This window comes from Vidua chalybeata, chromosome 1 (assembly GCF_026979565.1).
Source record: "Vidua chalybeata isolate OUT-0048 chromosome 1, bVidCha1 merged haplotype, whole genome shotgun sequence".
In the NCBI taxonomy this organism is placed as follows: Eukaryota; Metazoa; Chordata; class Aves; order Passeriformes; family Viduidae; genus Vidua; species Vidua chalybeata.
In genome coordinates, this window is record NC_071530.1 from 14,672,414 (window position 1) to 14,688,364 (window position 15,951).

Below are 15,951 nucleotides of genomic sequence, written 5' to 3' on the forward strand. Positions count from 1 at the left end.
GCTTACTGTGAAGTTATGTTAAAAGATGATTTGGACTAATATTTGAGGTGCCAATTTATTCTGTGCAGCCAGTTGCTAAGGAAAATCTGATTGTGAAGTGTGTTTATCTGAACTGCAGTGGTTCAGATAAAGTAAAGGAATAGTTGGGAGATGGATATTACTATTTAGATCCACTTAAAATAGTGTTCTTGTGTCCAAACAGTACTGAGGTTAACCAGTTTCCTGATGGAAAGAGAAAGCAAATATTTATCAAAAAATCTTCTACATATTTCCCTTCTATATCCCCTTTTCAAATATATATATATATATATATATATATATAGTTTTGGTGGATTTTCTCCTGCGCCAACTATATATAGTGTCTCTATATTTCCTATATATATATATATATATATATATATATATAAAGCTATAAAACCAGAGTTTAGTTTTAAAATTGAATTATGGACTGCTCAACATTTTTTGATTGCTGGAAGCCTGTCACAGAAGTCTACCTCTGGAAAGTTATTAACAGGAACAGGAGAGAAAGCGAAAATGGAAACCTTTCATTTCCTTTGGCACTGGCCTTCACAGCAGCTGTGACATCCACAAGCATTTAAATAGCCAAATTTTCTTGCCTCAGGCGAATGGCAGCAACAGGCAAACAGATGGAATGTTTATGCCTGTCCCTTTGGTATCTCTGGTGATGGTCTCTTAATTTATCACTGACTGTCCTTTTGCTGGATAAGTAAGACTGGTTTTAGTCTGGGTGAGCCGATTGCTTTTTTGAGTAGTGATTCTCCTTGTCCTAATAATGGTTCCTCATTGTAGTTCCATCTCTAGTAATGGTTTTCTCATTGTTGTAGTTCTTCCTTCTTTTCATGGAAGGATTGCAAGAGTTCTTTCTCCCTCTCCATCTGCAACCAGTCCCTCTGACTCCTACTCATACATCTGTAGCATCACTTCACCACATGGTTGCATCTTTGGAATGCTTGATTTTTTTATTTACTTTTTTAAAATTGCCCACAACTTCTTTCATGTCAGTTCCTCTGTTTATTTGTGATGCTTCAGGTATCACAAGTTGGCCATCAGTTATGTCTATCAAGTTTTCAGTCTTTTTGAGACCAGTGGACTATACATGTTTTGATTTTTAACTAGACACTAAGTCTGTATTTCGAGTAGCATAAGCTCCTTAGGTAACTTGTGTCTTGACTGGGTAATCAAAATATGGATCTAGGGAGAGATACACATTGCATGGTCATGTCAATCCACTTACCAGCAGTCATGTTTTGATTTTGAAGCTGCCTTTCCCCCCACCCCTCTTTCCTTTTGTTTCTTTTCCGTTCTGCATTTGGGAACATGCTTCACACTCCACTGTTTTTGTTCCTTTTTGGAACCTCTGGGTGTTTAATCCAATATAAAGTAAAGATTGAGATCCAAGCCTAAGCTACAGGCAAGTGTAGGGCATCTCAAATTTTGTCTGATTAGGAAAGGTTAGAGCTAACACATCTCATAATAAGTTGACTTTTATGCTAGTCTGAGTTATGCTCTTTTAATAATAAAACAGTACATGCAGAAGGATTAAAAGCTAGTTTCTACTGATTTGTCCTCAGAGGAGCTTGTGTTTTATTAGGTAGCAAAATGGAAGGCATTGTAAAAATGAGAACTGAGAAATCAGATATTGTAATATATGAGTAATATGTGAAACATGACATAGTTTATAGTTGGTCTTTGAACTTTGTGATTAGAAAATCAAATTTTATTGGATAATTAAAAAGGGGCAGAATTGTACCTTATTTGCCAAAGTAGCTGGTCACAGACATGGCACAAAGAAAACAGCTGTAGGTCATTATGGTTAAATGGATGCTATGTTACATGGATGGGATATGGGAAAGCAGTGAAGTCCTTAGACAGTTACTAAGAAGTTGAACTGTAAAAGTTCATTAAGTTGAACTGTAAAAGGAATGAGATGTCACAATATCAGAGAGGACAAACCCTTAATACCTGGATAGGAGATCATAATGTGAAGTAGACATCCACAAATTACCCAACAGCTCTAGAAAAGCAATGGGTTTTAATTGAATTTCAAAACTAGATTTAAATTGTCTCCAGAATGTGATTTCATTCTGTGTTTTCTGTTTTAATATAAACAAATGGTAATAAAAGGATGGTAGCTTCCTTAATTAGTATTCTTCCTGATTATTTTCACTTTCACAAGTAGTAGTAACCTTAAAAGCTGGAAAGGTTAAGTGATAGAAGGGACATAGATAGCTGTTCCTAGTAAATGTATGGTGATGAACTGGTCTCTGTGCCCAGGAACTTTCTATGTAAATAGAAAAAAGCCAAGAATGACAATAGAAGCAATGCTGTGGGGGGCCTTTTCTGTAATTCTGCACATTTAATGTCACAGCAAAGATCTTATAAGGTGTAAGGTTGGGCACCTGTCTGCTGAAGATGGCTTTATTTAAGTGTGGGATAGTGTACCTGGGGATGAGACTTGACATAAAGCATGGATGATATGAAAAAAAAAAATATAGGCAGTTAGTGCTGAAAAAGTGTTGAAAGTGAAATTGAAAGCTGTGGAACATGGTTTAGCCAGTGCTCTCTGAACCTTGTTGATGCAGCTTTAGCAGCTGTTCCTGACAGCTAGGGGACAAGGAATCCCTTGACTTGGTAAAATTTGTAATAACTCAGGAATTTTGTTGAAGTTTAGGTCTGCAAATGTACAGGATATGAGTTAAGCTTTGCAGCATCTAAACTATTATTATATGGATGCCATGCAGACAGTCACATTAACAGTCATCCTACTATATAACAGTGGTTTTTTCTAGGAGAATTTTCATTTTTACGTTCTCTGTTTAGTTTTACCTGTGTAGAGTGTTTCTTCAGTATCAGGAGTGCTTGGAAGAGGCAAATACCAATGTATTATATTATTAGGTCATAATCTCTGCAGATAGTAATAATAAAAATGTCCAAAGTCTTCTACATTGATTTGCCATATGACAATGCAATTAATATTTAACTATTAAAACCATATAAACATAAGTACGTGTATACAATATAGTTATCCTATGAAACAGTAGTTCAAATGGGGTCAATAGCACCCTTGGCAACTCTTCAGTCTTCATTCTGCAAGTGTAAAAATGGGACTGAAGACTCCCTGCTCCCTCTGCTCTCCTCCCCACAGTGGTTAGGAATTGGCACATGAGAATTTCACATTGCCCCATGTGCAAGATAGGTAGCACTGGTTAATCCATAGTTTACATGCTCACATTTTGTAAGCTGTAGAGGACGTTTGCATTTTTTCATGTTCCTTAATTAATGGTCTAAAAATTTCCTGTGGGTTTTCCTGTGCTTGGTAAACTGGGTCATGTCAGTTAAAGGAGTGTGAGTCACACAAGTGGTAAGGTACTCAGAAAAGCAACACCAAAAACCTATGTAGAAATCACTTGGATATGTCACTAAACATACAGTCTTTAAACCCACTGACTTTTGAAAACCGAGGAGCTTCTGATAATTGAATATTTTTTGTAAGACTTTATTTTTTTGGGAGAGTTTTTTTCCTATTTGAAGTTGAAATTGTGTCTCTCTCCTGCCTTACAGTTTTTCTCAAAGCTCTTATGCCAATGTTATTGAACCATAGTGTTTTATTCCTGTAGTTTCTGAGTAGCAGGGTGTCTTCAATGTTTTGCCTCCTGCTAGCTGAGGATCCAAGACACTGTAAAAGGAAATCTGCATAGAATTCCTCAGGAGACCACAGCATAGAGGTGTTGTGGGAGATGAAAGAAGGGAGAATTTTTTTGATGCATGGAGTGGATGCTTAGAATAAGACCTACAGTGTGTTAGCAAGGAGATGAACAAGGTTTATGGGGGAACAGAAATTGTTTGATGTGTGTGTAAAATCTTTTCTCTGCATTACACATCAAACTTGTTCCTAGGATAATAATTGACTTCTGCCTTCAGGAAACAATTTTTCACCTCAGCTAGCTGTGCCTTGTGGAAAGCCTTGCTTTTGCAGTGCTCTTTGTCATGTGCATCAGAGTTGGAAGGAGGAGAGTGGAAATTTATAATATTTAAGATGCAGTGGACAAATACTGTAAAATGCTGCCATCTAAGAAGGTGAAACTGGAGTTTCAAGTTGTCCTTAATCACTCCTGTGTTTCCAGATGTATCTGAGAAAAGGAGAAGGATTTAGGTATGAAATTAGGGATGGTGGTAGAAAACCGAGGTAGCAGGGCTCACAGGTTTTTTTTTTTAAGGCAATATAGATTACTAAAGCTAACTCTCTTCATCAGTAATGTAAATTTGTAGGAATGAAATTTGGATTGACAAAACCCCTGGAGTTTAAATTTGAGTAGTGAAATCTGATGTAGTGGAAATAAAAAAAAAAGAATGTATCAGTAAAAGCTAGTTCTGAAAATACTTTGAATTGTCTGCACTGTAAAAATGCATCTCATTCTCTCATAAGGTATAAAAATGTGAACTCCCTGTTTTCATTACTATTCTCTTTCTAGTCAAATAATCTTTGATCTTTCAGATTTTAAAGCGCTTTCATTCTCAAAACTGCCTTGTATGTTTCTGACTACTTGTAGCATCTTTCATCAGAAGAAAACGACCACAGTTCTTGTTACAGCCAGTCAGATAGTCAGTATGGTTCTCCTCCAAAGGGTTGGTCAGAAGAGTTGGATGAACATGGTCAAACCTTATATACCAATGACTATACTAATGAAAAGGTACTTTTTCCTTCTTGTCATCATGTGTTCTAAATCTTTTCCACTAATTCACATCTAGAAATGAAACCTGCATTTCCAAAAGTGAAGAGTGTACCTCAGCAGTAGCTCCTTTTGTTTTTTTTAAATATGCATGAAGCTTTAGTGAGACATTTTTCTTATGTATGTTTTTGTTATTTAGAATAAGTTTTATTTCCAGTTACGTATTAGATTATATTAAATGAACATACGATGTATAATTTTTTTAGTTCCTGCCCTCCCCCTTCCTCTTGGTTATACTTCAGGAATGAACTTCGTATCAGTAAGTTTTTCTTACTGTCTTTTAAGAGCTGCTCTTGTCTACATAGACCTTCTAGTTGAGATGGTTTTAAACTGAATGTAATGCTGCTTTATCACTTTCATAATTTCCTTTATTAGAGATTTTTCACTACTGATTTCAGATGTAGACAAACTTCTTAATTAAACTACAGCCATATCAGCAGATTTATGCCCTGTTTTTACAATCTAATTACTACTGACAACTTACTGGGATTCTGGGCATGCCATAAAAAATTCTCCCACTTAGGATAAATTACAGTATTTGTTTATATTTGTAAAGCAGTCCATTTTTCTAATTGTTCACTGAAGTTGCATTTTGAGTTTTTATAACTTCTAAAGTTCATTGAATCAGTACTTTATCATATTATAGCACCATTCTTGAGTTGAATTAGGCAAGTTTTATTTGCAAGAATTTTCTAAGTAGTTAGATTTTTTTTGTCAGTTTTAGAATTTTATCCTCTTTAGTCTGTTTCTGACAAACATCTGTAAAGCACATTCCTACATTTTAGCAAATATGCAGCTTTCTTTTTTAATTGCACTGGGATTGATAAAAAACAGCCTTTCCTACCACAAACAGTTATAGAAAGGCAATCTTGTGAAACCTGCTTGAGCCAAGAGCCTTGCTGTGAGTGTTTCTGTGTTTTTCTGTAATCATCTTGTTGAATTTTGCTCATTACAATTCTTTTCTTTCTGCATGAACAGTCCCAGTTGTCATGGGTTTACTTCTTTGATTGTGGGAGGTGCTTGTAGAGGTTACAGAAATTATATTGTCTTCTCCATGATTTCTCTAGGGACTGCATCTCACGTTTATATTGATGTTTTAAAAAAGGTGTTCAACAAGTGCATAAATCTCTCATATTTTCAGCAGTTGTTGGTTGAGCTGCTTTTTTGTAATTTTGTGTCTAAGATCCTGATGCGGGTCTGATGGAAAAATTGTGCTTCCCTAAACTGACAACATAATGTTGATAGGAATGAGATATGGCTTCTTAAAAAAAACCAATCTATTTTTCACAATCTCTTGTGTGATATTGCTGGACTTTTTTCTGAGGAGTTACAGAAGAAAAAAATCAGGATGCTGAAAACTGTTACTCTTACTGCAATCTAACTTTGGTTAGTTAATGGAGGTTGTGCATTAGACGCAGCTGAAGTGGATGGCACTTAATTAAAAATTAACTTTAAATCTCAGGTCTCAGAGATTTACTGTTGTGACTGTCACTCTGATTACCTTTTCTATCATCACATTTCTTTCTGCAGTGGATAAAACATGCAGATGAACAAGGTAGACCATACTACTACAGTGCTGATGGTTCCAGATCAGAGTGGGAGTTACCTAAGGTGAGTGACCTAAAAAAGAAACTTCAAAAACTTGGGGCTTTCCCCTCTTCCTGAATATGTGTTCTATCAGGCCTTTAATGTGAGGTATTAACCACCAGAGGACTCAGATATTGCTGTTTGTTATTTATTGCATTTTTGTGGAATTTCTGATGATGAAGAGGAAAAAAAATGTACTCAAGGACATGAAAAATAGATGTATGCAGCTTATTCAGATGTCAAAGAAAATCTGGTGACTTTGCTGAATAGAGCAAAGGTTTTATGCAGGGCTGCAGAATATAGTATCTGTGGTTTTCCTGTGATAAAGAACAACTGTATAAGAAAAAGGAGAAATCTTCACTGAGAAACTGTAGTCTATTTTTAGAACCCTCCTAAGTGTTTATACAAATAAGTGTTGAAAAACAAAAGTTTCAACAGAGTTTTGTATCTTTGAGGATGGCACAGTTTCACCAGAATTGTGTTCTGGTATTTTTTAATTTCATAGTGAAAATATAAATTTTTAGGGAGGTGACAGATCTGGGGACACTTGGTAGTCTGAGGATGTATCTAATACTATTTAATTCTCATATTCAAAAACTAGGGCATTTGTCATGTGGATGTTGTTATGTATATCTTCCCTGCTATTTGTTCAATACTACATAATAAGCTGTGGCCATAAAAAAAATGTTTCACACAAATCTGTGTGCATAAAGCACAGCAAAAAGCACGTTTCTCCATTATTGTTTTATCTGTACAAAAATCAATGTCTCGAGTCACTTCCACTTAGAAAGGAGCAACCTTAATAGGTAGTGCTTTCATAATACTTGTGAGAAAATGTTTATATGAAAATTATGAATGAAGTTATATGCTAAGCTGTTTTGTTATGTCAGTAGAAGAATGTGCATCTGAAGCACTGAAGAGCTGAGTGAGCTTTGAGAATTCTCCTATGTCAGTCTGATGTGTTAGATAACTTAAATTTTGTAGCAATATAGTCTGTACCCATTGTTTTAAAAGCTGTTTAGTTTTTGATTAGTTATTGGGTTTATTAGAAGTTTTAAAATCTGATAGACCAGGTTTTACCATAAGTAATTATTACTTCAATATGTATAATTGAAATAATTTTGGGGAATAATGTCATGAGTACTTCATTCTGTGACATCTGCTGTGCAGAAAGTTTTGACTTGGAAGAAATTGTATTTCACAAAAATAGATTGAATTAGGATTTGAATTAAATAGCAAATTGCCTTTAATCCAATTAGAATAAATCACAAAGGTAATCCAGAACCATTACCTGAGGTACATTAGGAGGCATAAGGGAGTGGGTTCTAGTATTTGTTTAATAATGCATGTTATTCTAGTGGTTCTAAACAAAGTCTGAGTTCTATTAGTAGCCACTTTCAAAATGAAACATAGCCTTTGGTTTGTAATTTGTGATCTGAAAGTGATCACATATTGATGTTAGAAATTTTCCCTGAAAATTACTTCTCATGATCCATTTGGATGGAATGTACTTTTAAATTCCTTCTTGAAACTAGTAAATCTTGACTGGTAGCAAATAAAAGGTTAACAGAAGAAAATGAGCAATTGACTCTTAGATTCAGAATCCTTGGCTTTAACTTTATATTCTGTGGAATAGATTAAATATTTCAACAAAAGATTTAGCTAGTTTATGTAACTATATATTTGAAGATGTAATGCTTGTGAGTAATTAAACATGATTAAAGATTAGTCTCTCAAAGATCTTGCTGAAGCTGGTTATAAAGTACTTAAATGAATTTGAAAGAACACTCAGACCACAAAACTGCTTTGAAGAAAAATAATCTATGTTGAAAGTTCTCCTGAGTAATGAGAGAAAACCGTAGAAAGATCTCAGCATTGTAACACTTGCTTAAATGAAAAGTAAATTACTAGGAAAAATCCTACTCTTGCTCAGTTTTTTGTTTGTTTTTGTTTGTTTTTTTTTCTTTTCCCAGTGTGTTTAGCACAAATATTGCCTTCCAAATCTTGTGAAATAAAGTGATGCAATAACATGGTCATGTAATGCTATAAATGAGAAAAAGAATAGAATCTTTTTGTTAGATGGTTCTTAATAATCTGGATTTCATTAGACTAAGAATGGTTCAGAGATTTCTGGAAATAGCACACTAGCTGAGCTAATACTGTGACATTAAATATCTTCAGAGTAATAGAATTAACTATAAATGTGCACATGCTTGGGAATAACACACTGTTCTTGTACGTGTGTTAAAAATTGTGAGGGTATATGTTGGGAAGGGAGGACGGTTACAAAACAAATTACTTTAGACAGTCTCACAGAAAGCCCTCCAGTCATGTGGATTTAAATAACATCTAGGAATAGCTGGCTGCCTCTGGCTAAAAATGATGTTTCAGATGCAGTAGCTTTGACAACTGCTGAAAAGTCTATTAAGGCTCATGATGAGTGTGACCCAGCTTTCTGCAGTGGAAGAGAAGAACATACTGAATTAATCTTTAAAATGGATAATAATATTTTAATCATAGTTTCTGCTAGATCCTGCAGAAGACTGAGATTTCTCATCTGCAGCATTCTCCTGTATTCAGTAGTTGGTTCTTGCAATTATTAAAAAAAACCCAAACAAACAAACAAAAAAAAACCCAACCAAAACAATCATGCAACAAAAAAACCCAACAAACAAGCAATTAAAAGTTAGAAAATAAAATATGCTTATTTCCTGTTTAGTGAAAGAATACTGTCTAAATTCAGCTTAAGGGCTATAACCCTATTCCAGAAATGTAATTTTCTAATAGGAGTTTTATGACTTAAACAAATGAGAAATCTCTAGTAAGGGTGAGGGGAATTAAACTCATCTCAGGAGTGAGAAGTTCCTAATTTCTGAAGTTTAAAAAAAAAGTTAACCTATCACAATGACAAAAAAAAAAAAGGGTGAAAAATCTAATAAATATCGAAATAAATAGCTCAAATGAGAGTTAGAGGGGACAACCTAATAAAAAGTTGAGATTAAAAATCTCTCAGACTTTTAAAATGCATTCCTAGGTCAACACCTGACATGAGAGCATGATGCTTGGCCTTCCTATGAGCAAGCTCACTGATCCAAGAGTAGCCTTTGGAAGAAAATGTGTCTACTATAAGCCTCTGGAATGAACTCACTTTTAGTGTTAATGTTTACAGACTGTGGTATTGAAATTGCCTGTGTTCTTCTCACAAGTTCCTGCAGCATAAGCTCTCCTTGCTGTGTCCACAGAGGAAGCAGTAGCTGAAGGAGTTTCATTTTTGGCAGTGTTCATGGGCCAGCAGTCTGGTAATTCACTCTGTGCACAGCCAGCCTGGGGGGTGAGCTCAGGGGCCTCAGTTCTGGTACTTGGTGAATGGTTTTCCTGATGGAGACCTGAAAACTGTCAGAGCATGATAGCTGAAGAAATTACAGTAAAACACGGGGCAGGTAATGTCAGGAACATACTGTGCAATCAAATGCTGAAGGAAAATAAATATGAGAACATGCAAATAAAACTTGGTTGTCTTATGGTAAATTTGTCTTGTTCTGAGCTGTGCTGCTGGATTTGAGGTTTACCCTCTGTGCTGGCATTTGAGTCTACTGCAAGTCAGTGCACTAGGCAGTTTCATTAGCAGTAGTGATATTCTTGTGCTTAAATTTGGGATTGGCTGGTGAAAGTTGAAACAGCCTCAGTTGGTGTGAGGATCCAGGTGGTTTTTACCAGCACAAGTTGTTAAAATAACAAACCTGAGTTAAGTATGAGAAGGTAGTTTTTTTTTTTTTCTCCTTTCTCTTTAGTATTTGTATTTCTACTCACAAAACTGGTCTGATCTTCCTCATTCATCCCGGGGTTTAGTGCTCTTACCTCCCCCCAGCCTTTGGTTGGGCACACGGCAGGACTTGGGGCTGCTCATCAAAGGTCCTCTTCATCTTGGTGACCCCGAGGATTAAAAGGGGAAGCAATGGATGTCCAAGAGAGCAAAGTGAACAAAGTAGGTTATCCAGAGGTGTCTTTCAGTCACTGGCACATTTGAGCTCGAGCTGCTTGTCCCAGTGGTCTCATTCTGCCTGGGTTCTGTTCCTTCTGTGTGGCTGAGGCCCCCAACTGCTGCCACCCTGACATTCTCTGGCAGAGAAATCTTCATTCCCTAGAGGAAGGGAGGGAATTCAATCCTTTAAAAGGGCAAAAATAATCCTTATTTATTTATTTATGAGGGTTTAAGAAAAATTGTTACAGCTTTTGCTTTTCTTATCAACTAAATCAGTAACACTAGGTGTTACATCTATAACAACAACAAAAAATTTTATTCGAAGCCAAGGGCAGTAGGAGCACTAGAAAGTCGTTTTGTTCTGAGGCAGCTTTAATTTAAGGAAGGTTCTATTTCAGACAGTCTTTCGGGACAACTGCAAATAAGGTGCTAAAGGGTACTAGGATAGCACAATGTTTTTAAATGCTGCTGTTTTGATCTTTGATTGCAGTAAGGTTTTCTAAAATGCTTCAGGTCTTTACCACCTTTCAGTATTGGTTGCTTCCCAGTCTTTTCTCAATTAGCCCACTCAGTTCCTTTGTCTGGCTGAAGATGTTGCTAACACAAACCAAGAAGAATCTTTTTTCTTTTTCTTAAAACTGACAGATCTGTGCTATCTCTGTGAGAATGGGGACAACTGCTACAAATAACGTGGAGGTGTTACATTTGTTTCAGCCACAATTAGCCTAGGACAGAGCCTTGAGCCATGCCATGTATCAGCTTAAAATTAAATAGAAATCACTCAGCCAGTTGAGAAGATAGAGGCAAAGATACTGAGGCAAAGAAAGCCTTTAAGTAGCTGGGGAAGGTATCGAACAAATTCAGCAATGAAAAGAGTACTCTGTGACCTAAATTTACACCACTGGTGTCCTTGAACTACGGGAAGAACTGTTACCAAAAAAAAAAAAAAAAAATCCCTGTATTGCTTGGTGTGTGCAGTCAGAAAATGAACGATTTGCTCATGTGCCCCCTGTGTGATGAGAGATGTTCCCAATGAATTGGGGAACAAGCTGGGGTGATGTGCCAGTGGGGTTAGTGTAATGGGACAAATCTGAGTTCCTCCAAAAGGAGGATTTCTCAAGGACAAATTTGGAGTTCTGTTCTACGTTTTAAAAAGCTTTAACGCTGTGAAAATAACACTGCACCCTAAGAAGATGCTGTTAAGGCACGTGGTGTAGCAGGGGCTGTCCCACCAGGCAATATGTAGTCTTGAATGGGTCAGTTTTATTGCAGAGGACAGCCTTGCCTGATGTCTGTCTTCAGGATCACACCAAGTCTTAGGCATAGAAAGCCTGCTTATGGTTATGTAAAAACAAGATTTTGTTTGAGGGAAGGCAAGCCCAGCCTAGTTTCTGATAAACAATGGCAAATACTGCAAATGCAGGAGGAGAGAGAGCAGCTCCTGTGCAGGTAGGAGTCTTGTAGAGTGTCAGGGAACCAGACCTGAAGCTGTTCTGCAAGGCTTTTTGACCTGAGGTTGGGTGGGGCAGAGCAAAGGGTAGCAGGGTGGTGTCATCCAACCAGGCAAGCCTTCCAGCTCTGGCCAGTGGACACTGCCTGGTCTGGAGGATGGTGAGTTCTGCTGAACAATGTGGAGTAGGAAGCAGTGCCTCTGTCTCCTTCTGATTCTCTTTGGGCATCACAGACCAATTCATGTATTTTAAAAGTGGAGGCTTGTCTTGAGCCCAGAAACACAAAACTTTTTATTTCCACATCACCCTTCTCCTAGTGTGTTTTACGATTTATAATGAATAAAACAAACAAAAAACCTCATAGACATCTGAGAAAAAAAGATTTACTTGAAGTTTCTATTGTGAGAAAATGGGGCAAAAATGTCAAATGATCTCTTTAAAGACTTGTCAGTTTACTAACACTGTTTGTATCACCAATGCAAATTATTTAATCTGCTAAGATGCATAGAGCTCAGTGTTCCTGAGTTGTTAGCAGTGTTTGTTGATGAGCTCCATATACTGTTGCTTTGTTTTCTTGTTAAATATGTTTAGTAAAACTTGAATTCCATGTTACAGTTCCTTTTTCCTTCAAGGTGGGGTTGTCTGTTAGAGAAGTTAACTCCCGTGGCTTGTGATAGTATCAAAGGAACTGTTTAAATATAGATCACCTGTGCCCATATCCTAACTTTTAAAATATACTTAAATTCAAGATAAATTACTTCAAAATACATATTTGTTTATTCAATTCCTTGAGTTACTCAAATGGAAAGTGCATGGAAGATCTCCATAAATAATGTATACCAGTGTCAGTAATGTGTAAATCTATTTCTGAAATAAACAGTTCTGTTTCATAGCAAGAAATGTGTTGGAATTGCCCACTTAAATGGGTTAGAGCTGCTGCAAGGAATGCTGTTTGTTGCATCCTTTGTGATTTAGACATAGTTTGCTGGAAATTGTTTAGATTTTAGTTTTGCTGGCAGGCAGTTTTGCTGCATATTGCCCAGTGTGCTGCTCTGGTTTGGGTTGCAGGAGCTCTGGCAGAGTGGGTATTTCCTTAAAAGAAAGTGAGCCAGCACTAAGGTCCTTTCAGCATGTATCACAGCTCAGCTTTTGATTTAACAAGGAGACAAACTGAGAGCTGGTTAAACCTCACCACTGCGGGGAAGCAGTTGTCACATGAGGGGAAATGTGCTGAAGCCAGTACAAAAGCAGGCTCAGACTTTCTGCAGTGAGAGCTGATATGTTTCTGTCTGTACATGAACTACCAAATTTTATTCTCAGCACTGCAACATCCATTCCCTTGGGAGTGTTTTACTAGTCTTGTGCATATTGTAATATAATAAAATAACGTAATATTTATAATATGAATAATAATAAAATAATGTAAATAATATAAAATAACAAAATAAAATGCTAAACTTATTTAGCTTTTAAGCGTCTGTTAGCTTATTGGAGCATTAACTCTGTTCATAGTAAACTACAAAGCTAACTCAAGCATTGTGAGTGCTATAACAGTAGTAATGCTGGTTCTTTATTTGAGCAGTAAATATAACTGTATTATGCAATTTTGGTTAGATTTAGTGTTTATATTGTTTAGGTTAAATCTTGCCATGCTTTGTTGGTATGTGCAGGTATAGGTTATTCTGTCCTTGAACACCTGAGGCTCTGAGTTTATAGCAGGAATCAGAAGCAAAACTCTGGAACTCAGTGTCTTCGCAGAGATTATTGTTTTAGGTAAAAGGGACACTTCACTTTTCTTTGTTATTTCCTACTTAGTGGATTCTAGTGCTTTATGTGACTCCACAAATGCTTAAGTTTCTTTCTATGTGTGGATTTTAGTCTTCTGATACTCACTAAAAAGAATGAGATTTTAATAAATCACTTTAAACCCCCATACATTGATGTTGTCTTTTCTTGTTTGCGTTTTCAGTATAACACTTTGTCTGCAATATTTTTTAGCATTTTGATAATGTATTGTTATGATGTAAAATGCCAACACTACTAATGAAAAATATGCTGCAATTGTGAGATCTAGTTAAATGCTGTGTCCTTCTCATGACCCTCACATTTTCTCTGCAAGTTTGCATGCTCTTGAGTTACTAGAAAACCTATGTTATGATAAATATGGTCTCTCCTTGGTTGTTACAGCTCAGCTAGGTCTTAAAACTATTTCCTGCTAAATATTTATCTTCCATGCTTATTGAATGTGTACATTTGTATGTGGTAAGTACATTCCACACCAACAAATTATTTTATAAGCAATTTGATCTGTTTATTCTGAAAAAGCAAGTCCTCACCCTCGCGTCTCCTCTCCTAGGCATCCCAAATCTTTGGGTCAAAGAGAGTCATACCAGGCAATCATAACAATCTAAATATCTTACTGCAGGATAATAGATTTTCTTTTTCTTACACAAGAGCTGGTCAGGTGCTGTAGTACTGTCAATGCAATATGAAGAGTGGCTGGAATTCCTTAGTGGTTCTCAGTACCTGGTGGGTTGCAAAATCAGCAGCATCTGCTGCAAAAGAAATCAAACATCTCTCTGCCAATTGAGCATATTATCCCAACACACCAGTCTTAGTTACTGCTTCAGAGAGGACTACAGGAGAAAGGACAATTCTTGAAGACTAAATGCAAAATAAAACCAAGCCTGTTTTCATACCCTTGGGTGGTGATATCAGGAGTCTGAAAGTTTGCACTATTTAAGCATATGAGTGGTATGTCCAGGTCTTGTTTGCATGAATTAGATTCTACTTACAATTTTATTTCTCTTTTCTTCAGTATAATGCTTCACCACAGCAGCAGAGAGATATAATAAAGAGTAGGAGTCTGGACAGGAGGCTACAGGAACCAATAGTTTTAACAAAATGGAGGCACAGCACAATTGTGCTGGACACCAATGACAAGGTAGGAGCAAGTTATCAGCATGCTGAAAGGTCACTTGTTTCTGATATGTGACATATTTAATGTACCAGAAGTTATTATGCCTGAATTTCTAAAACTTCATTTTTCTTTTGGTCTCTTGTATCATTGTGTATAACATGCAGTAAAAACAAGGACTGTTCAATAACTTCACTACTGTTACTTTGTGAATAGTAGCTCTTCTATTGTCCTTGAAGTATTTTAACTAGTGTTAGTTCAGGGGAAAAGCTGTGCATGGTTGCAACAGGATTGTAATATTGTTATTAAAGGGCAGAGGACAATACTGAAAGTGCTGAAACACTTGGCTTTGATCCTCTCCACAGCTGAGCTGGTGTTTAGTCTGAAAAATGCTGTTGGTCAATAACAACAAAAGCTGCTTTCTGCCCATTCTTAGGGCATATTGTTTTTGAGCTGTACAGTAAGAGGTGCTATTTAGGCCAGCAAGGAGACAGGACCTTTCCCTTGCTCTCCCTCTGCTTTGACCTTTTTCCTTGCCACTTCTCCTTGTGCTGGGCCATTCTGCCTGTGGGTTAGGAGAGCTGATGTGAGCTGAGCAGGGAGGAACTGAAATGGGTGCTGTACAGTGGTGACATGCTGGTTTCTGTAACTTCACTGCAGTCCTTCCCAAGATGCCTGGGAAATGAAATAACTTGGTAGTGCTGAAATCTTAGCACAAACTTCTCAGAATGAAATACCAAGAAATGGCATTGTAAGCTTCTTTTTCCTAAAATTCTGATAAAAAAATTAAATGACTGCAGATTTGAAAATGTAAGGAAAAGCCTATGAATGGCCTTGTGTAATCACAGATGTCAAAGCCAAACTTGAATGGACAAAACACAGTAGTTGTAATGACAATGGATCTGCTGCCCAGAACATTACTTGCTCGAACTGTTGCATCCATTTTAACGAACTTGCTTTCCATGAGTTGACTTAGCTCTTCAGAACAGGATTTATTGGATTTGATCTTGAGCTTTTGAGTTGTCACTTTGGGATATATCATGTGTGGTGTTGAGGAGGCAGTGGACTGTGCTTGGCTGGAGACTTTGCACCTCTCGGCATTAATTCAGCTCCAGCGATTCTGAGGTCCCGCTGCTGCTCCTTTCCCCTCCCTCCTCCTCTTCCTCTGCCTCATGCATCCTTCTGTACTCAGTGTGTTGTGGCACTCCATGAGACACAGCCTAGATGGAGCCCTGATAAATCAATGCTGAGTGGACACTTCTA

The 15,951-nt window shown here is 36.9% G+C and overlaps 1 protein-coding gene across 5 annotated transcripts in view; it reads left to right on the forward strand.

The window, feature by feature from the left end:
- ARHGAP12 (Rho GTPase activating protein 12) overlaps positions 1–15,951 on the forward strand; it is a 74,894-nt gene that overhangs the window by 32,638 nt on the left and 26,305 nt on the right. For 3 of the 5 annotated variants that reach the window (XM_053951850.1, XM_053951859.1, XM_053951828.1), the window contains 3 exons: positions 4,572–4,712; positions 6,282–6,362; positions 14,590–14,715. In XM_053951850.1, coding sequence (XP_053807825.1) covers positions 4,572–4,712; positions 6,282–6,362; positions 14,590–14,715 — 348 coding nt within the window. The remainder of the gene's footprint in view (positions 1–4,571; positions 4,713–6,281; positions 6,363–14,589; positions 14,716–15,951) is intronic. The other 2 variants (XM_053951835.1, XM_053951842.1) reach the window with 2 other exon arrangements.